Raw genomic sequence first — 18,209 nt, 5'->3', positions numbered from 1 at the left:
CAAGAAGCACACAGATATTTGAAGGCTGGAAGTGTGAACAACACAGTGGGGAGCCAGTGGATGTGACAGTGGGGACACCCACACTGATGCCCCCCCTTCACCTCTATGGCAAGCAAATGGTCCTTCAAACCAAACCAACCAAACCCTGGAAACACCATAAAGCAGCAACTCCAACCCAGATATGCCATCTCCAAAGGTCTGAGTAAGATCTCAAGCGCTTGGGGAAGGATTCCCAGTGCCACTGGGCACTGCCTGCTCCCACCGGGACTCGCGGTTGATTTCCTAACGCCTTCAAAAGGTGAAGAATCAAGACCAGCCTGAGAGTGGTTGAAAGTCCCAGCTACAGGGACTCTGAAGAATCAGACCACAGACCAGTCTGCATTCATTTAGGTTATGAAACAAAACAAGGGCTCCATGTCCTGCCCAGCCACGTTAGGGCTGTTGAGTAATGGACTAACACTATTGCCACCTCTCCGAACTCTCATTGTTTCCACACAAGCAGGAATTTGCCCACACACAGAAGCACTGAGGTTACCTGGACTCCTACTCTTCCAAGTGGGTTGAAAACAAGACCTTACATTATCCACATCTCCACCTGCTGAAGGGCTTAATTGCTCAGAGGCCCCATCTCCTACTTACAGTTCAGTGTCTACAATGACATCTGGCTTCTCCAGAGTTTGTCGTCTCCTCTGGATGGCATCCACAATCTTTTTCCTGGGGCCCAGTGGGATATTGATGCTCTTCAGGTCATTGTCTGAACATAGCATGAGGGCCTCCAAGTCAATCTTTTCCTTCTTCAAGATGGAGATGAACTCAAACATGTGCAGGGAAGCCAGGAAAGTCTCCAAGGGGCTGGTGTCTGGTTCATCATCATCATCTAAGCCCAGCTCCACCTCATCCCAGGGTAGCTCCTCCGCGTTCCTCTCCTGCAGGCTGTTGGCACTGCCAATGCTATCGTTGAGACTTGGCGAGCGCTGCAGGCGGCTCCGCAGTTTGACACCTACCCCGTCTGGGTTGTCTTCACCTGGCATTCCAGAGTCCTCCCTGCCAATCCCAAAAAGCCCACTGCTGACGTAGTTACGCCGGAACACCATGGTGCCCAGCCCGGGGCGGTTGAACAAGGAGTCGTGGCCGGAGTCGGTGCTGACTTCCGAGTGGGCCGAGTCCATGTGCAAACCTGGGTCACTTATGGCACGGGAGACAGTGTCTTCATCTGTGAGGAACATGTCTCTGATATTGCGCCGAGTCCACTCCTTGGGGCTGGCGTATGTGCCCTGCTTCACAAACATGACGTCGTTCCCCAGCTGCAGCCCGGACAGGGACCGCACACTTTTCCTCCCATCCTCGTAGATCTTGAACGTCCCGTCCACCTGCTTCTTCTTCTCCAGCTTCTTTTGTATTTTTGTCTTTCCCTTGGCTGTGCCGTGGATGGTGGCTTGGGAATATGGCAGGGAAGTCACCATAGACATGTGTTGGAACTTCTTGCTTAAGGTGCTACTTGAATAGCTGGAGAAGCTCATGGTATCCGAATTATCCGACATCTCCTTTCGGTACCGTTTCTCCATCCTTTCGTGGTGCTTCTTCTGCAGCTTCACGCAGTCCTTAATCCTCCTCTCTGCATCCCGAAAGGCCTTGTCCTTCAGTTTGCTCACCAGCTTGGGGTTGAGGCTGCTCTGCTTGGCAGCGATAGAGTCCAGGTATCGCACACACTCCATGTGCCCCTTCATGGCTGCCATGTCCAGCGGGGTGTGGTAGTCATTGTCCAGGCACCAGATGTTGGCCCCAAAAGAGATGAGGAAGGAAAGGCAGTTCAGGTGGCCGTTGGCTGCAGCCAGGTGGAGAGGGGTGTTCCCCCAGATGTCACATTTGTCTGGATCACCCCTAGACAGCAAGAAAAAAACACCAGTTAGTAGGCAGGGGTGGCTGAGGGACTCTGCTGAGACATTCCCAGCTGGGCAGGGGCAAATCAGCACCATAAACTGTTGCCTCCTTGAAATATGAGGTTGCACATCTCCGGCCCCAATAGCTTAATTTTAAGGGGGTCTTCTGGAAGGTTGTAGCACTGACATGGAATTGTGTCTGACATGCAAGTCTGTGATTATTCTTGTGACTTGAGTTTAGCTCTCAGGAGACAATGTTCCTGCACCAGACTGAGTTTTGGAGGGAGGCAAACCAGGTTCTGAACAGCCCAGAACTGAGATATGGAGCTGATTCTACCTCAGACCTTAAGCTTGTTTTAAAATGTCAAACCTCAAGCATCCCATTAATTCCTAGTCGGGTTCAATCTTCAAATCTTGGCTTCATTCAGATTCCATAGAGAGACATCCCAAAATACCTCTCCATACACCACATCCTGTGTGGGACACCGTGGGGTCCCATCATAATGGTAGCACCACCACGAAAGCCATCCTCAACATTGGTTCTGAAACCCACTGACTGCTGCACCTTCCCATCCTCCTGTTCCCTGGTGCCAAGAGGAACTCCAGGCACAAGAGGGCAGAGAATAAGAACTAAATGGCTGGCACTGCCTTGGGGGCTGGAGTTTGGGGGGGTTTTGCCCTACCACACTTGGTTTCGATTGCATGGCTTGGAGCACATTGGTATTAGCACATCCTGAGAATCCAGTTTCAGAGAAAGTGGAGATTAGGTTTCTGCACTCCTCAAGAGCTGGACACTCGACTCACGCCATTAGCATCTCTTCTCACACTGTGCTAGACCCTGCCCCAGAGAGCTGCTGAAGGGGCCCAACCCCTTGCCTGGATCTCGTGATGGCCACAAACCTTGGATTCAAGGGAAGGCTCCTCCTGACGTTCCTCTCTATTTGTGATCTGCTGAAACAAGAGAGAGTTCACACCCCTGCTGGCACCAGCCTTCCCCCAGCGGGTGCTAATGAGATGCAGCCAGCAGCAGTATCTGTCAACAAGGCGCTCTCCCTGCCTGCTCATGGAGAAGGCAAAGCCTTTCATTAAGGCTCTGCAGCTCCACCACCCTCCAGAGCAACTCCCCGAGGGCAGCAGGGCTCTGGCACAGCTCTGGCTCAGCACAGCTCCTGCCCTTCTCCACAACACCCTTTCCATGAGCTCTAGAGGAACCGAGCACCGTCCCTCTGCCACAAAGACCTCCGCTCCAAGCCCTGGTGACACCAGGAGTCTGGAAGATAAATGCACACTTGAGACCTTCAGCCCACCATGCTTTACTCCTGCTGCTTTAGGACCTTCAGCCCACCTTACTTCACTCCTTGCTGCTTTAGGAGCTGTGCTGACCAAGAGCTGGGAGCAGAGCCCAGAACCTTCTCCCAACCCCCACATGCTCTGTGCTTACCTCGCTTTAAAGAATGGGAAAACTACTTCAGGGAAAGAGGTCACAAGAGGAACTTCTCCCCTTTGCCAGCTTCACATCTGCCCATGCACAAGACCCAGGAACAGCCTTGACCAGCACATTAGCCCTCCCATCCCACAGCTCCCTGCTGCCTGCTCTGGACACAGCTGTTCAGGGACCAGCAGAGCCACCCAGCCAGTTCAACATCCTCAGGCTTTGCTGACATCTCAGGCTTTCCAAAGAGAAACGGTTCTGCAAAAGGCAGAAACATAAAGAGTGTCCAGAGTTTAGCTGGAGATTATTTGGACCCAGAGCATGAGCTTCCTGGCTCATTCCCTGAGAGCTGCTATGAGGTGCCCTCAGCTTTCCCCTCATGGGAGCAGCAGCAGTAGCTCCACCATGCCTGTATTTTCACAACATCTGTAGAAACTTGCTGAGCACAACCTTGAGCCTGCTGGCAAATTCAGCCTGTTAGCCAGAAGGTTCAAAACCATGTAAAGGCCAAAAAACCCCACAAACCCCATAGGACTTCTGTATCTACAGCCTTCAACACCTCTCTTAAAAAAGCTTCCAAGATGGGTGTGAGGGAGGAGAAGGGCAGGAGATCACAGGGTTGAGGAGCCACGAAGCCAGCAGAGAGAGAGGAGGGAGCTGCCAGCACTCTGGCAATGCTGAGTTTCCAGGAGTGGTAACTCCCCAGCCCTTCCTTCTACCCTCGTAGTGACATGTCCAGGCCGGGAAATTCATGGGGAGGATAAATATTTGATGAATTGCAAGAGAGGAATAAATTATTGATGGAGCTGGATTAAAGAGCCAGTGAAACTGGAACTGCTGGGGCTGGCGATGAGACTCCAGCGCGTGGAGGGTTGTTTGTTTGTTTACGTGTGCTCTGGATAGGCACATGTGTGTCCAACGCCTGGGCAGATGAGCCAGGGCACCACGAGGGCCCTGACATACGTGTGGACTCATGATTTGGGCAGTGACTTAGCAGGGGACACACCAGAAACAATCAGTCTTGCTCCCCAAGCCAAGCTTATGGATCCATAAAGTACATCTCAGAGCCCACCCTCATGACTGGCTGGTTTGGGTGGCAAAGAGCAAAGCCAGGGAAATCTCGGGGACTTCCTATTTGAAGATCTACTTTCCTCATGCTTTTTACCACCTCAGAGAATAAGGGAGGGGGGTGAGACCCTCCAAACCAGCTTTCCCTGGACATTTACACTGCCTAGAAACAAAGCTATTAGAGCAAAATGAGATCTCTAGGCCCCTTTGCCCTATAAACGCCTGCCGCAGGCACTAAAAATTCATCAGAAGGAAAGAACAGCAACTTGCAAAGCAGAGGTGTTTGATCCAGCACAGATAATAAACATGAGGCCCTGGCAGGTGTCAGTCCCAGCAAAACTTCACCTCCAGGGTGCTGCACACGGGGAGATGCTGACTGCAGGGTCCACTAAGTGGGAACGTATTTTAATAACAGGTGTGAAGTGCAGCACTGCTCAACTTCAAAGCGTTTCTGAGTGCTGAGTCAACTCCTGTAATAATGATTATTAAAAAGGCTGCTAATTGAGCCCCTCAGGTGGACGTGTGCACCTCCTGAGTCAGTGCGGTCGCACCGTGACACTCACACTCACTCCCTTCCTGCTGGTTTTTCCCCCTCCACTTCTCCCATAGCATCCCAATTAGCCAGGGAATCCAGCACCACTTGCATACGTCCTTCCTTGGCTGCACGTGTGAAGTTCCTCTGATAGCAATGGGCTGGCTCACCCCCTGGCTCATGGGTGTGATGAAGGACCAGGGCCTGGGACCAGGAGGAGTTGGGTGTGGAGTATCTCTGGCTCCCACCAAATGCCTTGGGATATGGGAAGAGGAAATAATAATTCATAGCTTGAGGAAAAACAAACCAACTTCAGCTTAATCAGTCATGGCAATGACCCAAGCAAAGCCTAGAAAGAAGCAGAAAAGAGGAGTTTTTGGAGCCAGAGCAGTGCCTTGGGTTCTGTACCCCAAGCTTTGTCCCAGTGGTGGTAGGTAGGACATTTCCCCAAGTCTGGATCCCTAAAAATTTGGCACCAGATGCTGAAGGTTAGGATCATCTCAGGGCTTTCTGGGTCTTGTAGCAGCCAAAACCCAGGCTAGCAGTTGTGTCCCATTCCTGCTGGCTGCACCCTGGCAGCGCCTAGAGGCACATCTACCAGCTCAGCCATGCCCAGGTCTCCTGCTGGCTCCAAGCAGCCAGCTCAGGTGCAGGAAGCTGTGACAGCACCCACCTTGCTCCTTCATCATCCCAGAGCTCAGCACCCAGGGAAGGTCCTCACCAACATGGCCACGCTGCTCCTGGCACCCCTGTGGCCACCAGCCCCGTGTGTGCAGAGGATGCATGTCACCTTCTCATGCCTTGCTGCAACCTCAGCTGCCAGCCTGCTCCAGCTGGGGGGATGTGACTCCTTCCAGCAGCCTGGCTGGTGCCAGGAGCCATCTCATCCCCTCCAGCCCACTGCTGAGCCACCAACATCCCTCTGCCATCAACAGCCCAACCACCTGTGACCCACATTTTTGTAAGAGGAGAAACTGAGGCAAAGAAACACAGGGTGACAAAGCTGAGTGGGGACCTGACAAGCAGAAAAACACATGCTTGCCTCTCCTGTGGTCCACTCCAAGAAAAGACAGTCCTGGATGGTCCAAGCTAAGGCCCCCAGACCCATGGCTAACTGGAGCTGGACTGATGCCCACCATTGCCACAGCAGTTCATAACAAGCCATGCTGAAGAATGACTGCCTCTGAAAAGCTGCAGCACTAACTGCCAGCCAGGCTGCTTTTTCCCAACCATCACGTTAATTGAGTTTGGTTCCCCTGCTGGAGCCCAGCCAGGAGGAAGAAAAAGGCTTTTTTGTGTTGCAAACAAGAAGGATGAGCCACTGCTGATCCCTCCGTCCCAAACCCTCTCCCTGTGCCCGTGCAAAGGTGGCACAGACACATTGTTGGCTCTTATGGATGGAGCAATAAGATGGAGTAATGCTTCCTTACCCCTTCTGTGTGAGGTAACAAACTTTTCTCAAGGAGCCCGCAAGGGATTTATCTCTCTTTCTTTCCCCGTCACCCTTTTCAGCCCCACTCCACAACCTGCTGGACACTCTGGCATATGAGTGAGGCTCCTTCATTGGTGACAGAGCGTAGACAATCCCAGGTGTCCATCAGCCTGGCCTACCATGGGTATGATGCTCAGAGCAGTGGGTTTTGCCCCAGCAGCCCCTTCCCACTGCCCTGCTTTCCCAGAGTGCCTCCAGCCAGCCCCACTGGGACATTCCATGGCAGCCTGACCCCAGTGCTCAGTCTCCTGGCTTGTCTGGAGACCACCCTGCACTGGCAAGGAGGATTTGGTGTTCCCTGCTGCCCCAAGGCTCCCCTATCACCCCCCATGCCTTGGCATCCACCCTGACCCCCTGGTCAGAGGCTTAACCAGCCTCCACAGACCCTGAAGTCATCTCTCCCAGCACCAAAGTCTCTGCCCCCCCAGGCACTGCTCCGTGCTGTGGTCCCACATCCAAGGAAGGAATATCTTGACAGCAGAGGCCAGACAGAAACACCCTGACGTTTTGGAATAGTCAGTGTCCTCCCTCTTGCCTCCCAATAGTTGCGGAGCAGGTGCAATAGTAGCATGTCCAGCACAGCATCAAGTTTCATATTTGAACAAGAGCTGAGCACCCTTGCACATCATCCTAAGCACTAGCAGAAAGTCACAGGGCCTGCCCATGGGCTCTCCTGAGTCCTGCATGATTCCCCCCTCTCCAGCAGCTCTTTCCCCAGGCTGGGGCTTTCCTGCCTGTCTCAGACCCAAAGCCAGGCCCATGCAGGGGAGTTGGAACTTGATGATCTTCGAGGTCCCTTCTAACTCCGAACATCCTGTGATTCTGTCAGGCGTTCTGGCCCCACACTGAGCTGAGCTGCAGGCAAGGAGGCTTCGCTGAGCTCTGGGTGGTCCTGGGCAAGGATCTGACACTGAGATGGATGCACAGACCTAAACACGTTCTGCAGCCCCACAGACACACACTTTGCTCCACCATCCATCACGTAAAGGGCACCGGGCTTTTGCCGAGCTATTTTCCCTGTCAGGAACAAATGTATATTAGGCTGTTAATTAAACAGCAGCCGAGCTGCACTTGGACATGACTGCAACCACAAGGACCTTTTAAACCAAGTATTAATTTCTGGAAGGTGCACTTCCATGGAAAAGCAGCCCCTGGGCTCCAATCCTGAGCCAAACTGTGACAACAAGGACGCTCAGATTTGGAGGCTCAGGGTGAGTGACTGACACACATCAGCATCCAGCAGCACCCACCGGGAAGATGGGCCTTGAATAAACCTGCCCTTGGGGACACTGCTCCTGAACTTCCTGGGCTTCAGGCATCCAGATCTTGCTTTGGGTAGAACAGCAAAGTGTCACCTCCTGCCAGCTGGCACCACACACATCTCTGTGTGTGAGCATTTCTTGGGACAGAAAGAACAGTTATTCTCCCTGCCCCCTCATTTAAAAGGGCCTTTTTCATGGCAGTGACCCCATGTGCTACGGTTCAGCTCTGCTTGTCTTTAGGGGACCTGCCTGCAAAAGCACTTGCAAAGGGGGGTGCCCAGCCCCAGCTGGGGAGCTGCAGGCAGGGTTTGGGGCAGGAGCAGAGCCACGGGATGGTTGTAGGCTCAGAGGAGCTGGGGAAACACACAGCAGTTATCAGGAGCGTGGGATGAGACCCAAAACACCACAAGGAGAGAAAAGTAAAGGAGGGGGAGGAGTGTTACTTTCAGAAGCCCATTGTTTTGTGGGGCACCCACACTGACCTGTGAGGGGGAAGGGGGAAAGATGGGGTCCCAGTTCCTCTGTCCCCCAGGACCAGCACCATGGGTTTGCCAACACTCACCCTCTGCTGACGATGAGGCGCAGGGCGTCCAGGTTGCCGTGGTAGGCAGCCCATAGGGTCGGGGTCATGCCATCCTCGTCCGGCGAGTTCAGGTCCTTCTTGGTGGCTTCCTTCAGGAGGTCCAGGTAGCCATCCCGGGCTGCTCGGTGGTACTGGTCATTCATGGTGCAGACTGGTCCCCGGGCAAGTGCATGGGTGCCCAGGGGGGCTCAGAGGACGGGCATGGAGGTGGGGAAGAGGGAGCTGCCAGCAGGGCCCAGCTCGTCTCGCCCGGCTCCGCCGCCGTACGGCTCCGCCGCCGTGCCAGGACACCTGAGAAGTCCTGGCTGGGGAGGCAGGAGCTCCTCCAGCCCAGTCAGCCAGGCTCTCCAGCGTTTCCCTGGGTCCTAAGCATCCTCCAGCCCTGAGGCTCCTCACCCTTCACGCACCAGCTCCACGGCACATTAAAAGCTCCAATTAAGCAGCATCGCTGCACCAGCCTCAGCCGAGCGCGGTGGGCACAGGGTCACCCAGGAACAGCGTGGAAGTCTACGTGTCCCTGAGTGGGTCAGGCTGCCAGAAAGGCTTATCCTGCTCAATCTTGTGTGCCCCTCGCTGTAGCTGCCCCATCTTGAGTGAGGGTCAGCAGCAGCCCCAGAAGGAAAGGGGGGTCTGATGGATGACAAGCCCCCATCGCCTCCATTTGCAGCCCCAGCAGAGCAGGGCAGCAGCAGGGACCTGGAGGGATGATGCTCCTGCTCTGTGCAGAGGTGGCCAAAGGCAGTTTGGTGACTGTCCCTGGTTTCAAAGCCACACCAGGGATGTTCACAGCTCAGTTTTTCCTGGTTAAATATATATATATATAGACACACACACACGTATTTTCACATATTTACATCCCAACTGTCACCAGAAGACAAGAGCAGACCCAGTCACCATCCTTGTACCCCAACCACCCTCTACTCTAGGGACTCCACTTTCTAGGGACCAGCACAACAAACTGCACAGCAGGAATCTACCATAATCTAAACTAAAACAGGCTGCAAAAATTCCCTTCCTCACACCTTCTTCTTCCTCTTTAGAGGCCAAACCCCCACCTCCCCATAACCCAGACCTGCTCCTGCCTGTAGACAGTCCTCCTACCATGATGTGCCTGGGGGCCTGTGTCTGGCCTCCAGTGTCTTTTATTCTGACACAGGATTTCTAGCTCCAATGAGCCCTGTGGGAGCTGGTCTCTAGCTCAGGATTCCCAGCCCCCGGGCACCCTCTGCTGTCGGGAGAGGCTGAGCCCGAGATGGATGTTGACCAAAGGACTCTGCTCTCTTAGCACATTGTGCCTATCTGTGAATCGTATCCCTTAGAGCAAGCTGTCCTGGAGGAGGAATTTCCTGCTCCTCTTCTTTGGTGTGTCCTGGCTCTGGGGATGGATCCTTTGCTGCCACCACATCCCTAGGACAACGGAGCCACGGGGTTTGGAGAGGGGAAAAGGCCAGCAAACAGATGACAGAGTGGAAAAATGGGGAAAGACTGAGCAGCAGGGAGGGCTGGAAGGTGAGGAGCAGGGAGGAGGGAAACCAGAGAGAAACACACCTTCTTTTTGTGGGGGGGCGGGGGGGAAATAAGAAATAATAATGCCCCAGGACAGCAGGGTGGCCCAAAAGCAGCCCCGGGTGCTGCACCCACGCAAGCTGCAGTGATTAACCCTGGGTGACCAACATGAGTCACTGTTCCGGCTGCCTGGGGACACCTGTAAGTGCTGCAGAGGGAGAGTCTGCTCCTCAGGGGGTTCACTCACATCTGCTCAGCCTCCTGGGATGGGATGTTCTAAACACCCAAATATTTGGCCCTGGGATCCTTCAAGATGAAAAGCAGCGTAGTAATGCCGGCAATTCATTACCAAGGCTAATTAATGATTCTTGTATTATTACTAATTAAGCTTGTTTTACTGTATGCTGGCTGCCAAGGGGAGCTGGGAGCATTGCCCAAGGCAGCACAGCTCTCTCTGTTGCTGGCTGTTTAGGACACAAGAGGGAGGATCAATCAGTGCATTTAGCCCAGAGGGACCCTGAACTTTTGGCCTCTGCAAAACGTCACCATTATCAGCTCAGATTCAGGGCCACTGGGATTTGGGATTCCCCTGGAAAGGCTACAGGCTGGGAAAAGATCAACCACTCATCCCAAAGAGGAGCTCCTAAGGGTCAGCAGAGGCCAGGGAGGGCAGGCCCAGAACTGCTGGTGGCAGCACAGGAAAGACCCAGCAAGGTCTCCCTGGACTGCAGAGTAGATCCTGAGCTGCCCTTCACCATCCCAAGTAGTTCAGTTCCACCTGATCCCTGTGGTGCTGCAAGGAAGAGCACAGTGGTGAGCAGGCAGGAATGGGGCTGAGAAATGCCCCAGAGGAGACAAGTAGCAGGGACACCTCCAAAACAGGCATCCTGATGAGGAGTAAACCTTGTCCCCACCCACTGCCCTGTCTCCCCCACCAAAATAGAACAGCTGGGGTAAAAGATCCCGAGCAAAAGCTCTCCCCCCTCACCTGACAAATGCTTGAATCCACATGCACCGTGGTTTGTAACACAGCTTCTTTGTCCTTGAAAGAAGTTAAGATCCTGAGGTCCAGAGAAAGGTGATCCTATCCTGAAGCCCAAGGCAGTGCGTCAGCAAAGGGGAACATGGATTCCAGTCCCCAGATCCTGCCCCATTCTAATACTAGTGCTTCCTCATTGTTGGCACCAAGGGTGAGAAAAATAAATTGAGCTGCCCCTGGCACTGAATAGATAAAAATGCAAATTTCTTCCTCAGAAACATTCCAGACATAAAGCATACTGATGGGAATGGTACAGGGTGAGGCACAGTATTTACTGTGCTCAGCTAACCAGAAAGCCAAGCCCAAAATCATCAGCAAAGATAAGTTCATCACCTAAACCATCTTCTCTTAAGGGAAGAGATCTTGAATCTGCAGGTAGACAGGTTTGATGGGGTGGCTTTGCTCTCTGGTGACCATGACCCTGTGACCAAACGGTCCATGCCATGCTTAGCAGTGTTGTCTCATGCCCTCCCCAGGTAAATAACCCTTATCTCCTCATGCCTCTCTTTGCTTCCCCAAAATCAGGTATTGCACAAAATGGATCACATGAGTTTCCCTGAGAAGCCCATGAAGCCCTGCTGGCAGCTCCAGACATGGTATAAACCACAGAGAGATCCCAACGGGACTATCTTCTTGGGCTGATCAAGCTGCAGCAACGGAGACACTTCTCCAACAGCCTGGCAAGAGCAGAGATTTGGATTCCAGGCAGCAGAGCAGGTTGGTGGCCTGGCTTTGTTTGACTAGTCAATTTGCTTCGTTTTGGGCTTTGCCTTGAGAATCAATGACGTCCCAAGCTTGGCACAGACAAGGGGCTTAAAAGGGAGGGACGGTTGAAATAGCTCACATCCTTCTTGCAGAGACAGGTTTAAACCATGAGGTGACGTCCTAAAGACTCCTGGGGCTTTCATACCTTCCTCAGCCAGGAAGTACAAGATTTTCACAAAACCTTCAGTGGCTGACACTGAGAAATCAAACCCCATTGGCTGTTTGCCCCAGGATATTTGATCCTGTGGGTGCTTTTCTAGTGCTTTTCCAGGATCTTGCATCAATAAATACCTAAATGCTGTGTGACAAACGGGGCTTGCTTTGGTAACCTGCCCTGGGACATCCCCAAGCAAAAGTCTTTTAAGCCAGACGAGCCTTCAGGGAAGCGGGAAATGAGCTAATCATCCCTCTTTTTTACGCTCCTTGTCTCAGCCTTCCCCGTTCCTCTGGTACGTCCTCTCCTCCTCACCACATGTCCTGCTTTGGGCCAACCCTGGGCTGTTGGAAACGCAGTGACGCCCCCTCGTTAATGGGGCTCTCCTCCCAACAGCGTTAACCCTCAGCTAAAGGCTTTGGCTGAACCATGTCTGAAGAGCCCGTGCGGAAGGACAGCGAGATCAGACACCCCATCCCCAGCATGGGCTGCGGACACAAGGACGACAAAGCCAGCCTGGCTTCCAGCCAGATAGTGTCATTTGGCCACCAGCCTCATCACCCCCCTTCCACTCCTGCCTCCAAGGAAGTATGGAAGAAGGGAGGCCGCATGTTCTCCATCCTGCTGGCCGTGCACTTGGCCCTGCTGGCCTGCACGCTGGTGAGCAGCGGGGCTTTTGAGAAGATCGCTGTCCACGATTACGACGTCTTCTTCCTGCTGACTGTCATGATGCTGATAGTCATCATCTGGATCATCTTCTACTTCGTCGGCACCTCCCGCTGCCCAGGTGCCATCCTCTGCAAAGACTCCCACGCTGGGCCCATCTGGCTGAGAGGTAGGAGCTCTCAAAGGGCTAGGGCTGAAGGTGAGGTGCAGGGTGGACACTTCGTGGGGGCATCAGCTATTACATCAGCAACCATCTGGGGCACAGGCTCCTTCTATGCTGGGGCATGGCACCATGCCCTGCTTCAGAAGGTCAGCTCCTAGTCCCTTCACTGGTCAGAGCACAGGGTTGATTGAAAACCCCTTCCAGCCAAAATGATTGTCTGAGTGCTGGGAGAGGAAAAACAGAGATAGAAGCAAAGCCTCTCCATGGCAATAGTTCCTCTTCTTCCTCTCATCTATCTGCATCAGCCCACACGTGCATACATCTGTCCAACTGTAGATATTGTGGTTCCTCAACAGGAGGCCTGATCCTATTTGCCATTTTCAGCCTTGTCATGGATGTGTTCAAAATAGGATATTACTCGAGCTTCTACAGCTGCCTGTCTGCAATCAAAATCATCTACCCCATTGTGCAAGCAATATTCGTGGCTGTCCAGGTGAGATGGTTGTGCCCTGTCTCAGGGAGGGGTGGAGAGACAGAGTCACCAGCAGAAGGAGCTCTGATCTCATGGATATAGTTCACTGCAAGTGGTTTAACTCAGCCCACGCCATCTCCCTTCCAACCACACCAACTTCCAGCTGTGCCAGCTCATGTTAAGGCATTTATTTAAGCTTGTTCCCATCCTGTGACACTGGGTTATGCCAGGATGGCTTGTTACAAACTCTAAGCAGCCCCCACCCAGCCAGGTCTCTTCTCATGAAGAACAGAGAGGAAGGAGGACACTCAGGGCAGAAACTGCCTCACAGTTTGAAGTCCCTACACAGAGGACCATCTGCTCTGGGACAACACCAAGGAGGGAAGAGTTTAAACAGGGACAAGCTAGACAGGAACAGGAGCTGGCCATGAGCAGAGCAAGGGCAGTGGGACAGGGCAGGAGGAGCAACAAAAGAGTGTACCACAACCAGCAAATGGCCAGAATTATGGGCTGGTAGGCAGCACCCAGATGGACCCAAGTGAGAGAGGTTCCAGCTTGCCCTGCTGATCAGGGACATCCCTACTTCCCAGTGATGGGATTTCCCTTCTTACTTTGTTGGAAATAACAATTTCTTCTCTTGCCCCTACCAGACATACTTCCTGTGGGTCTCTGCCAAAGACTGTGTCCACGTACACCTGAACGTTACCAGGTGAGCTCTGCTGCTCTTTGAATTCCACTGATCCAGAAGACCTGGGTCACCAAAACCCACTGCACTCTCTCACACAACTAAGATTCAGCATCAAGTCCACATTTACAAGACTGGTTTGACTGCAGACCAACCCAGAACTATTAATCTATTCACTATTGAGAAGCTCTTCCAAAATCCACATGGAGAGCCAGGCCTTGCTAATACCCATAGGCATGAGCAAAATACAGGAACAGAATGAAAGCTGCACAGCAAGGATCAGGATTTCTATCCTTGGCTACCACAAAGTCCTTACACCACCTCAGGCAGCTCCCACAGTCCCTCTGAGCACATGCACCTCTATGCCATGGACGGGAACAGCATGGCCCAGAGCCATTGCTTTCATCTCATGACTCTTCTCCTTCCTCTGCAGGTGTGGCTTGATGCTAACCCTGACCACAAACCTGGCAGTGTGGATGTCAGCAGTGACAGATGAGTCTGTTCACAAAGCACATTCAAAGTTGAAGAAGAACGTGACAGAGGAGATCTTCAGATGGCTCCTGAAAGGTAATCTGGCCATTTGCAAGGTCATCTGGTCCAGGGAGGAAGTCCAAGAGGTAGAAATTGTTCTGGAAGTCAGGTTTTAATCCTTTTCAGGAGGTCTATCTAGAGCAGAAGGTTCCTTTGAGCTGGTATGTCAAAAGCCAGGTCTTAATGTTTATTTCTTAACCTGTAACACAGAGGAGTCAGAAAGGTGGAAGGTCCTGTACAAGTGGGATGGGAATAAGGGAAGGAAAAAGAGATGTAACCTTCCAGCTAACTCCATCAGAAAGAACTCCAGAAAGCTAAGGATGAAGTGTCCTTGTTTTCAAAGGGGTCACATTTTCTTCTCTCCTTAGTCTTATTTTTCACCGACTCTTAGTATCCAGTTCCTCAGGGCTGCTCAGAAGTGCTGGCTCCTCATTTTAATACCACTGCGTCTGTGTGTGTTCCCTTGTTTCAGCGGGGATGAGGAGCAGCTCAGCAGCAGAATGTAACTGCAACAGCCAGATCTGCCAGATCTTCAAGAATGGCTACTTCTGGCTGTACCCCTTCAACATTGAGTACAGTCTCTTTGCCTCTGCCATGGTCTATGTGATGTGGAAGAATGTTGGACGCTTCATAGACCATCACTCCCACCACATCCACCGCCTGAAGTTCAGGCTTTTCCGAAGGACCTTCTTTGTAGGCATCATGTTGGGCCTCATCCTCCTGGTGAGTGGTTTGGGAGTCCTTGTTCTTTATGAGGTGCAGGTAAACTCCAGCACTGAATCCAGCAAGAAGAGCCAAGCACTCACCATGTACTACATCTTCAACATCGTTTGTCTGGGCCTCATGTCCCTTGTCTGCATCGGTGGCTCTGTCATCTACCGGTACGACAAGAGAGACATGGATCGGCACAAGAACCCAACCAGGACCCTGGACGTGGCCCTGCTGATGGGTGCAGCCTTGGGACAATATGCCATTTCTTACTACTCCATTGTGGCCATCGTAGCCAGCACACCCAGGGATGCCATCAGCGCGCTGAACCTCACCTACGCCCTCCTCATGATAGCCCAGCACACCTTCCAGAACATCTTCATCATTGAAGGCCTTCATCGGCAGCCCCCCAAGGAGGACCCCAAGCATGATTGTCACCAGAAGGGCCTCTATGGACTCACCTTTGTCAACATCAACGCCGTGTCCCTCCGTGTGCCCGGCGGTGGCAGCACCTTGTCCCCTGGCACAGCTGCTGGCCCCGAAGCCACCCACCCCTCTGACCCCGTGCAGCCCCTCACCGCCCACAAGAAGATGAACTGGAGGAGGAAGGTCTTAAGGGAGATCTCCATGTTCCTCCTGCTGAGCAATATCATAGTGAGTACATGCAGAGAGGAGAGCTTGTCAGGGTGGGGGAGAGGGAAGCAAGCACAGGGGAGAAGTGTCTGTGAAGGAGACAAGGTGGCCCATGCACAACCAGTCCTTCCTGTGCCCCCGCTGTGCAGAGAGCAGAGCAGGGATTTCCTTGTCACCTAAAGGCCAGAGAAAGTGCCCTGGGGTTAAGACATTTTAGGCTACACCAATAGACCTGTCACTTATCAGCAGAACATCAGACAATAAAAGCTAGTGCAAGAGAAGCAGCAGTTCCAGTGCTCCTATTGGGTATCAGCAGGTATGTAGAATAGCTTATTAAAAGCAATTAAATACATGAAACCCTTCTCTTACACCCCCAAAGAGAGGATATAAAGTGACAAATACTTGGGATGAAGGCTGGATTGTCTTGAGAAATGGCAGCATGACTTCTCACACCCCACAGCCTAGGAGCCCAAACCCTGATCCCAGCTGCTGAGAAGAGAAACTGGTCTCTGCCAACTTCAGCTGGGGCTTCTGTTTTCATGAGCAGCCAGGGGACTGCAGTTCCTTGCAAAAGAAACACAGGATCACAGCTGCACTTCCAAAGCAGCAGGCATCTCAAGAGCCTCCTAATCCCTAGCTAGTCATGTCCTCAAAGAGATTTTACATATAAGCTCACAAAGGATGGGCTGACAACCTCCATGCAACCAGATACATGTGCAGGTTGAGCTTCTGAGCTCAACATACACAATCAAGCCCGGGGAGACCAAGCTGCTGCCAGCTCAGCCCTACCCATGCTTGTTCCACCCAAAGAGTTTGAAGAGCCTGGGTTCATGCTAACTCCCACCATACTCAGGTTCTTCCCTTAGTTGAGTGCTTCAGCCCGTGGTTCAAGTCTGTCTTCAAGCATGAATCAAAACCAGGCTTAAGGCACAACACCAGATCACACTTGATCTTGCTGTAGACACAGGCTCCTGGCACAGGAGGGTTTCTCTTTTCCTGTCTCTGTAGCTGGGACTGCAGGCCCTTGCTGTACCACACACTCTTCTCACTGCAGTGTTGTTCTCCTGTTCCCTCAAACAGCTCTGGATCATGCCAGCGTTCGGTGCCCGGCCCCAGTTTGACAATGACACAGAACTGAACTTCTATGGTGACTCCATGTGGCCAGCCATCGTGGACATCTGCCTGCCCTTTGGGATCTTCTACCGAATGCACGCAGTGGCCAGTTTGCTGGAGGTCTACATCATGTCCTAAAGAACTCTCTCCCAAGGAAGAGGAGATCCTCCTCAACCAATCCACCTTCATCTTACCCCAGGGCTGGGAGACTGCCCAGATGACCCAAGGGGTCCCCAGCACTGCCTGTTTCTTTGCAGTGCTGGGGCACTTATGAACTGTCAGTGAAGATCACCCAAACATAGTCCAGATTCTATTTTTGCTACTCCTGTGTGGATGTGCACGTGTGTTTCTCAAGTTCTTAAAAGATACTAGAAGGAAGGTGTCCAGGGTAGGACCATGGTAATTACCTTTGGTTCATGCAGAGACTCACCTTCCTTCTGAAGAGCCTGTGCAGCCCATGCCACTGATGGGCTCTCCAGCAGGTGCTCAGCACCCTTGGACAGTCAGTGCCTGCAGGCAGAGACCTGGTGGGTACGAGGGGTGACTCAGGCATGGAAGGCAAAAAAGGGAAAAACCACTTCAGCTTCTGGTACGGCCAGTTGGAAACCACTCCCCTGCAGAGATGTGAAAAACAAACCAGTGACCACCAAAAAGCTTTGGAAAAAGGTTTTACTCTTTCCTCTCCATGTTGCTTGTTTATATTAGCCCTCTTGGCCCTTCCCTGTCTCAGCCCCTGCTGTTCCCCTTCCTCTCCAGGGGGGCATCACTTCTGCCAAGGGGGTTTGCTCACTGGAGCCTCCTCATCCCAAGGGACACGTCTCCAGGAGCTGTGCCTGTGGTCCTGGGCTGGCCCTGACATGGGATTGCTCTAAGCACACTTTCCCCCCCCCAGTTTTCCTGAATCAGGGCTCAAAAACCACAAGGATCACTGTGCAATGCAGGCTGGGGAATGAGAGAGAGCTATTTTTATTTTTTATTTTTAACAGATAATGATTTTTTTTTAATATATAAGCTTGTTTTTGTACACAGAGTTATTTATTGATTTTCACTGTATCACTGAGCTCCTGAAGGGACCTTCTGTGCCCTACGACACAGAAATCAACCCAGTGCCTTGGCCAATTTGATCTCCTGTGCCCTGAAGGGATGCTGGTGCTGCACCCTCAAGCCTGAGCAGGTGCTGAGGTTGGGAGCACAGCCCCCCCAGGCAGCCCCATGTAGCAGTGGGGGGGTTTCTGGGTGCCTGCAGCTCTCCATGAACCACAGTATGATTGAGGTGGCTTTCAGAGCAGGACTTCTGGGCTGCAGGAGGTAGAAATGGGCCCTTCTGTTTCATCCAAAGTTCAAGGGGAACTTCAGAAAGCTCCCGCTGCCAGGCTGGGAGGGTTCCTGCCAGGATGGCACAGCCGAGTTTGGTCTGTACCCTGAGACATCCAGGTGTGTTGTTCCAATCCAGAACCCTGCGGAGGTGGCAGAAATCATCAGGCCTTTTCCTTACGGATGTGTGTGCACCAAAGGAAAATAAATA

The 18,209-nt window shown here is 52.6% G+C and overlaps 2 protein-coding genes across 5 annotated transcripts in view; one reads left to right on the top strand and one right to left on the bottom strand.

Annotated features, from left to right (window-relative positions):
* Nucleotides 1–8,530, bottom strand: part of USH1G (USH1 protein network component sans) — an 8,929-nt gene extending 399 nt beyond the window's left edge. Inside the window, exons 1-2 of one of the 2 annotated variants that reach the window (XM_051634763.1) lie at nt 8,229–8,530; nt 640–1,881 (exon numbers count right to left, since the gene is read on the bottom strand). In XM_051634763.1, coding sequence (XP_051490723.1) covers nt 640–1,881; nt 8,229–8,392 — 1,406 coding nt within the window. In that variant the 5' untranslated portion in view covers nt 8,393–8,530. Of the gene's footprint in view, nt 1–265; nt 1,882–8,228 lie in introns of those variants that run through there. The other variant, XM_051634762.1, reaches the window with a different exon arrangement.
* Nucleotides 1–18,209, top strand: part of OTOP2 (otopetrin 2) — a 25,873-nt gene extending 7,664 nt beyond the window's left edge. Inside the window, exons 2-8 of one of the 3 annotated variants that reach the window (XM_051634756.1) lie at nt 11,320–11,511; nt 12,110–12,548; nt 12,899–13,035; nt 13,665–13,723; nt 14,133–14,266; nt 14,703–15,592; nt 16,652–18,209. In XM_051634756.1, coding sequence (XP_051490716.1) covers nt 12,143–12,548; nt 12,899–13,035; nt 13,665–13,723; nt 14,133–14,266; nt 14,703–15,592; nt 16,652–16,822 — 1,797 coding nt within the window. In that variant the 5' untranslated portion in view covers nt 11,320–11,511; nt 12,110–12,142 and the 3' untranslated portion in view covers nt 16,823–18,209. Of the gene's footprint in view, nt 1–11,285; nt 11,512–11,991; nt 12,549–12,898; nt 13,036–13,664; nt 13,724–14,132; nt 14,267–14,702; nt 15,593–16,651 lie in introns of those variants that run through there. The other 2 variants (XM_051634757.1, XM_051634758.1) reach the window with 2 other exon arrangements.

The sequence above is a fragment of the Apus apus genome, chromosome 17 (genome assembly GCF_020740795.1).
Source record: "Apus apus isolate bApuApu2 chromosome 17, bApuApu2.pri.cur, whole genome shotgun sequence".
Lineage (NCBI taxonomy): Eukaryota > Metazoa > Chordata > Aves > Apodiformes > Apodidae > Apus > Apus apus.
Note: the sequence above shows the minus strand (reverse complement) of the source record. Positions and strands in the feature narration are given on the sequence as shown.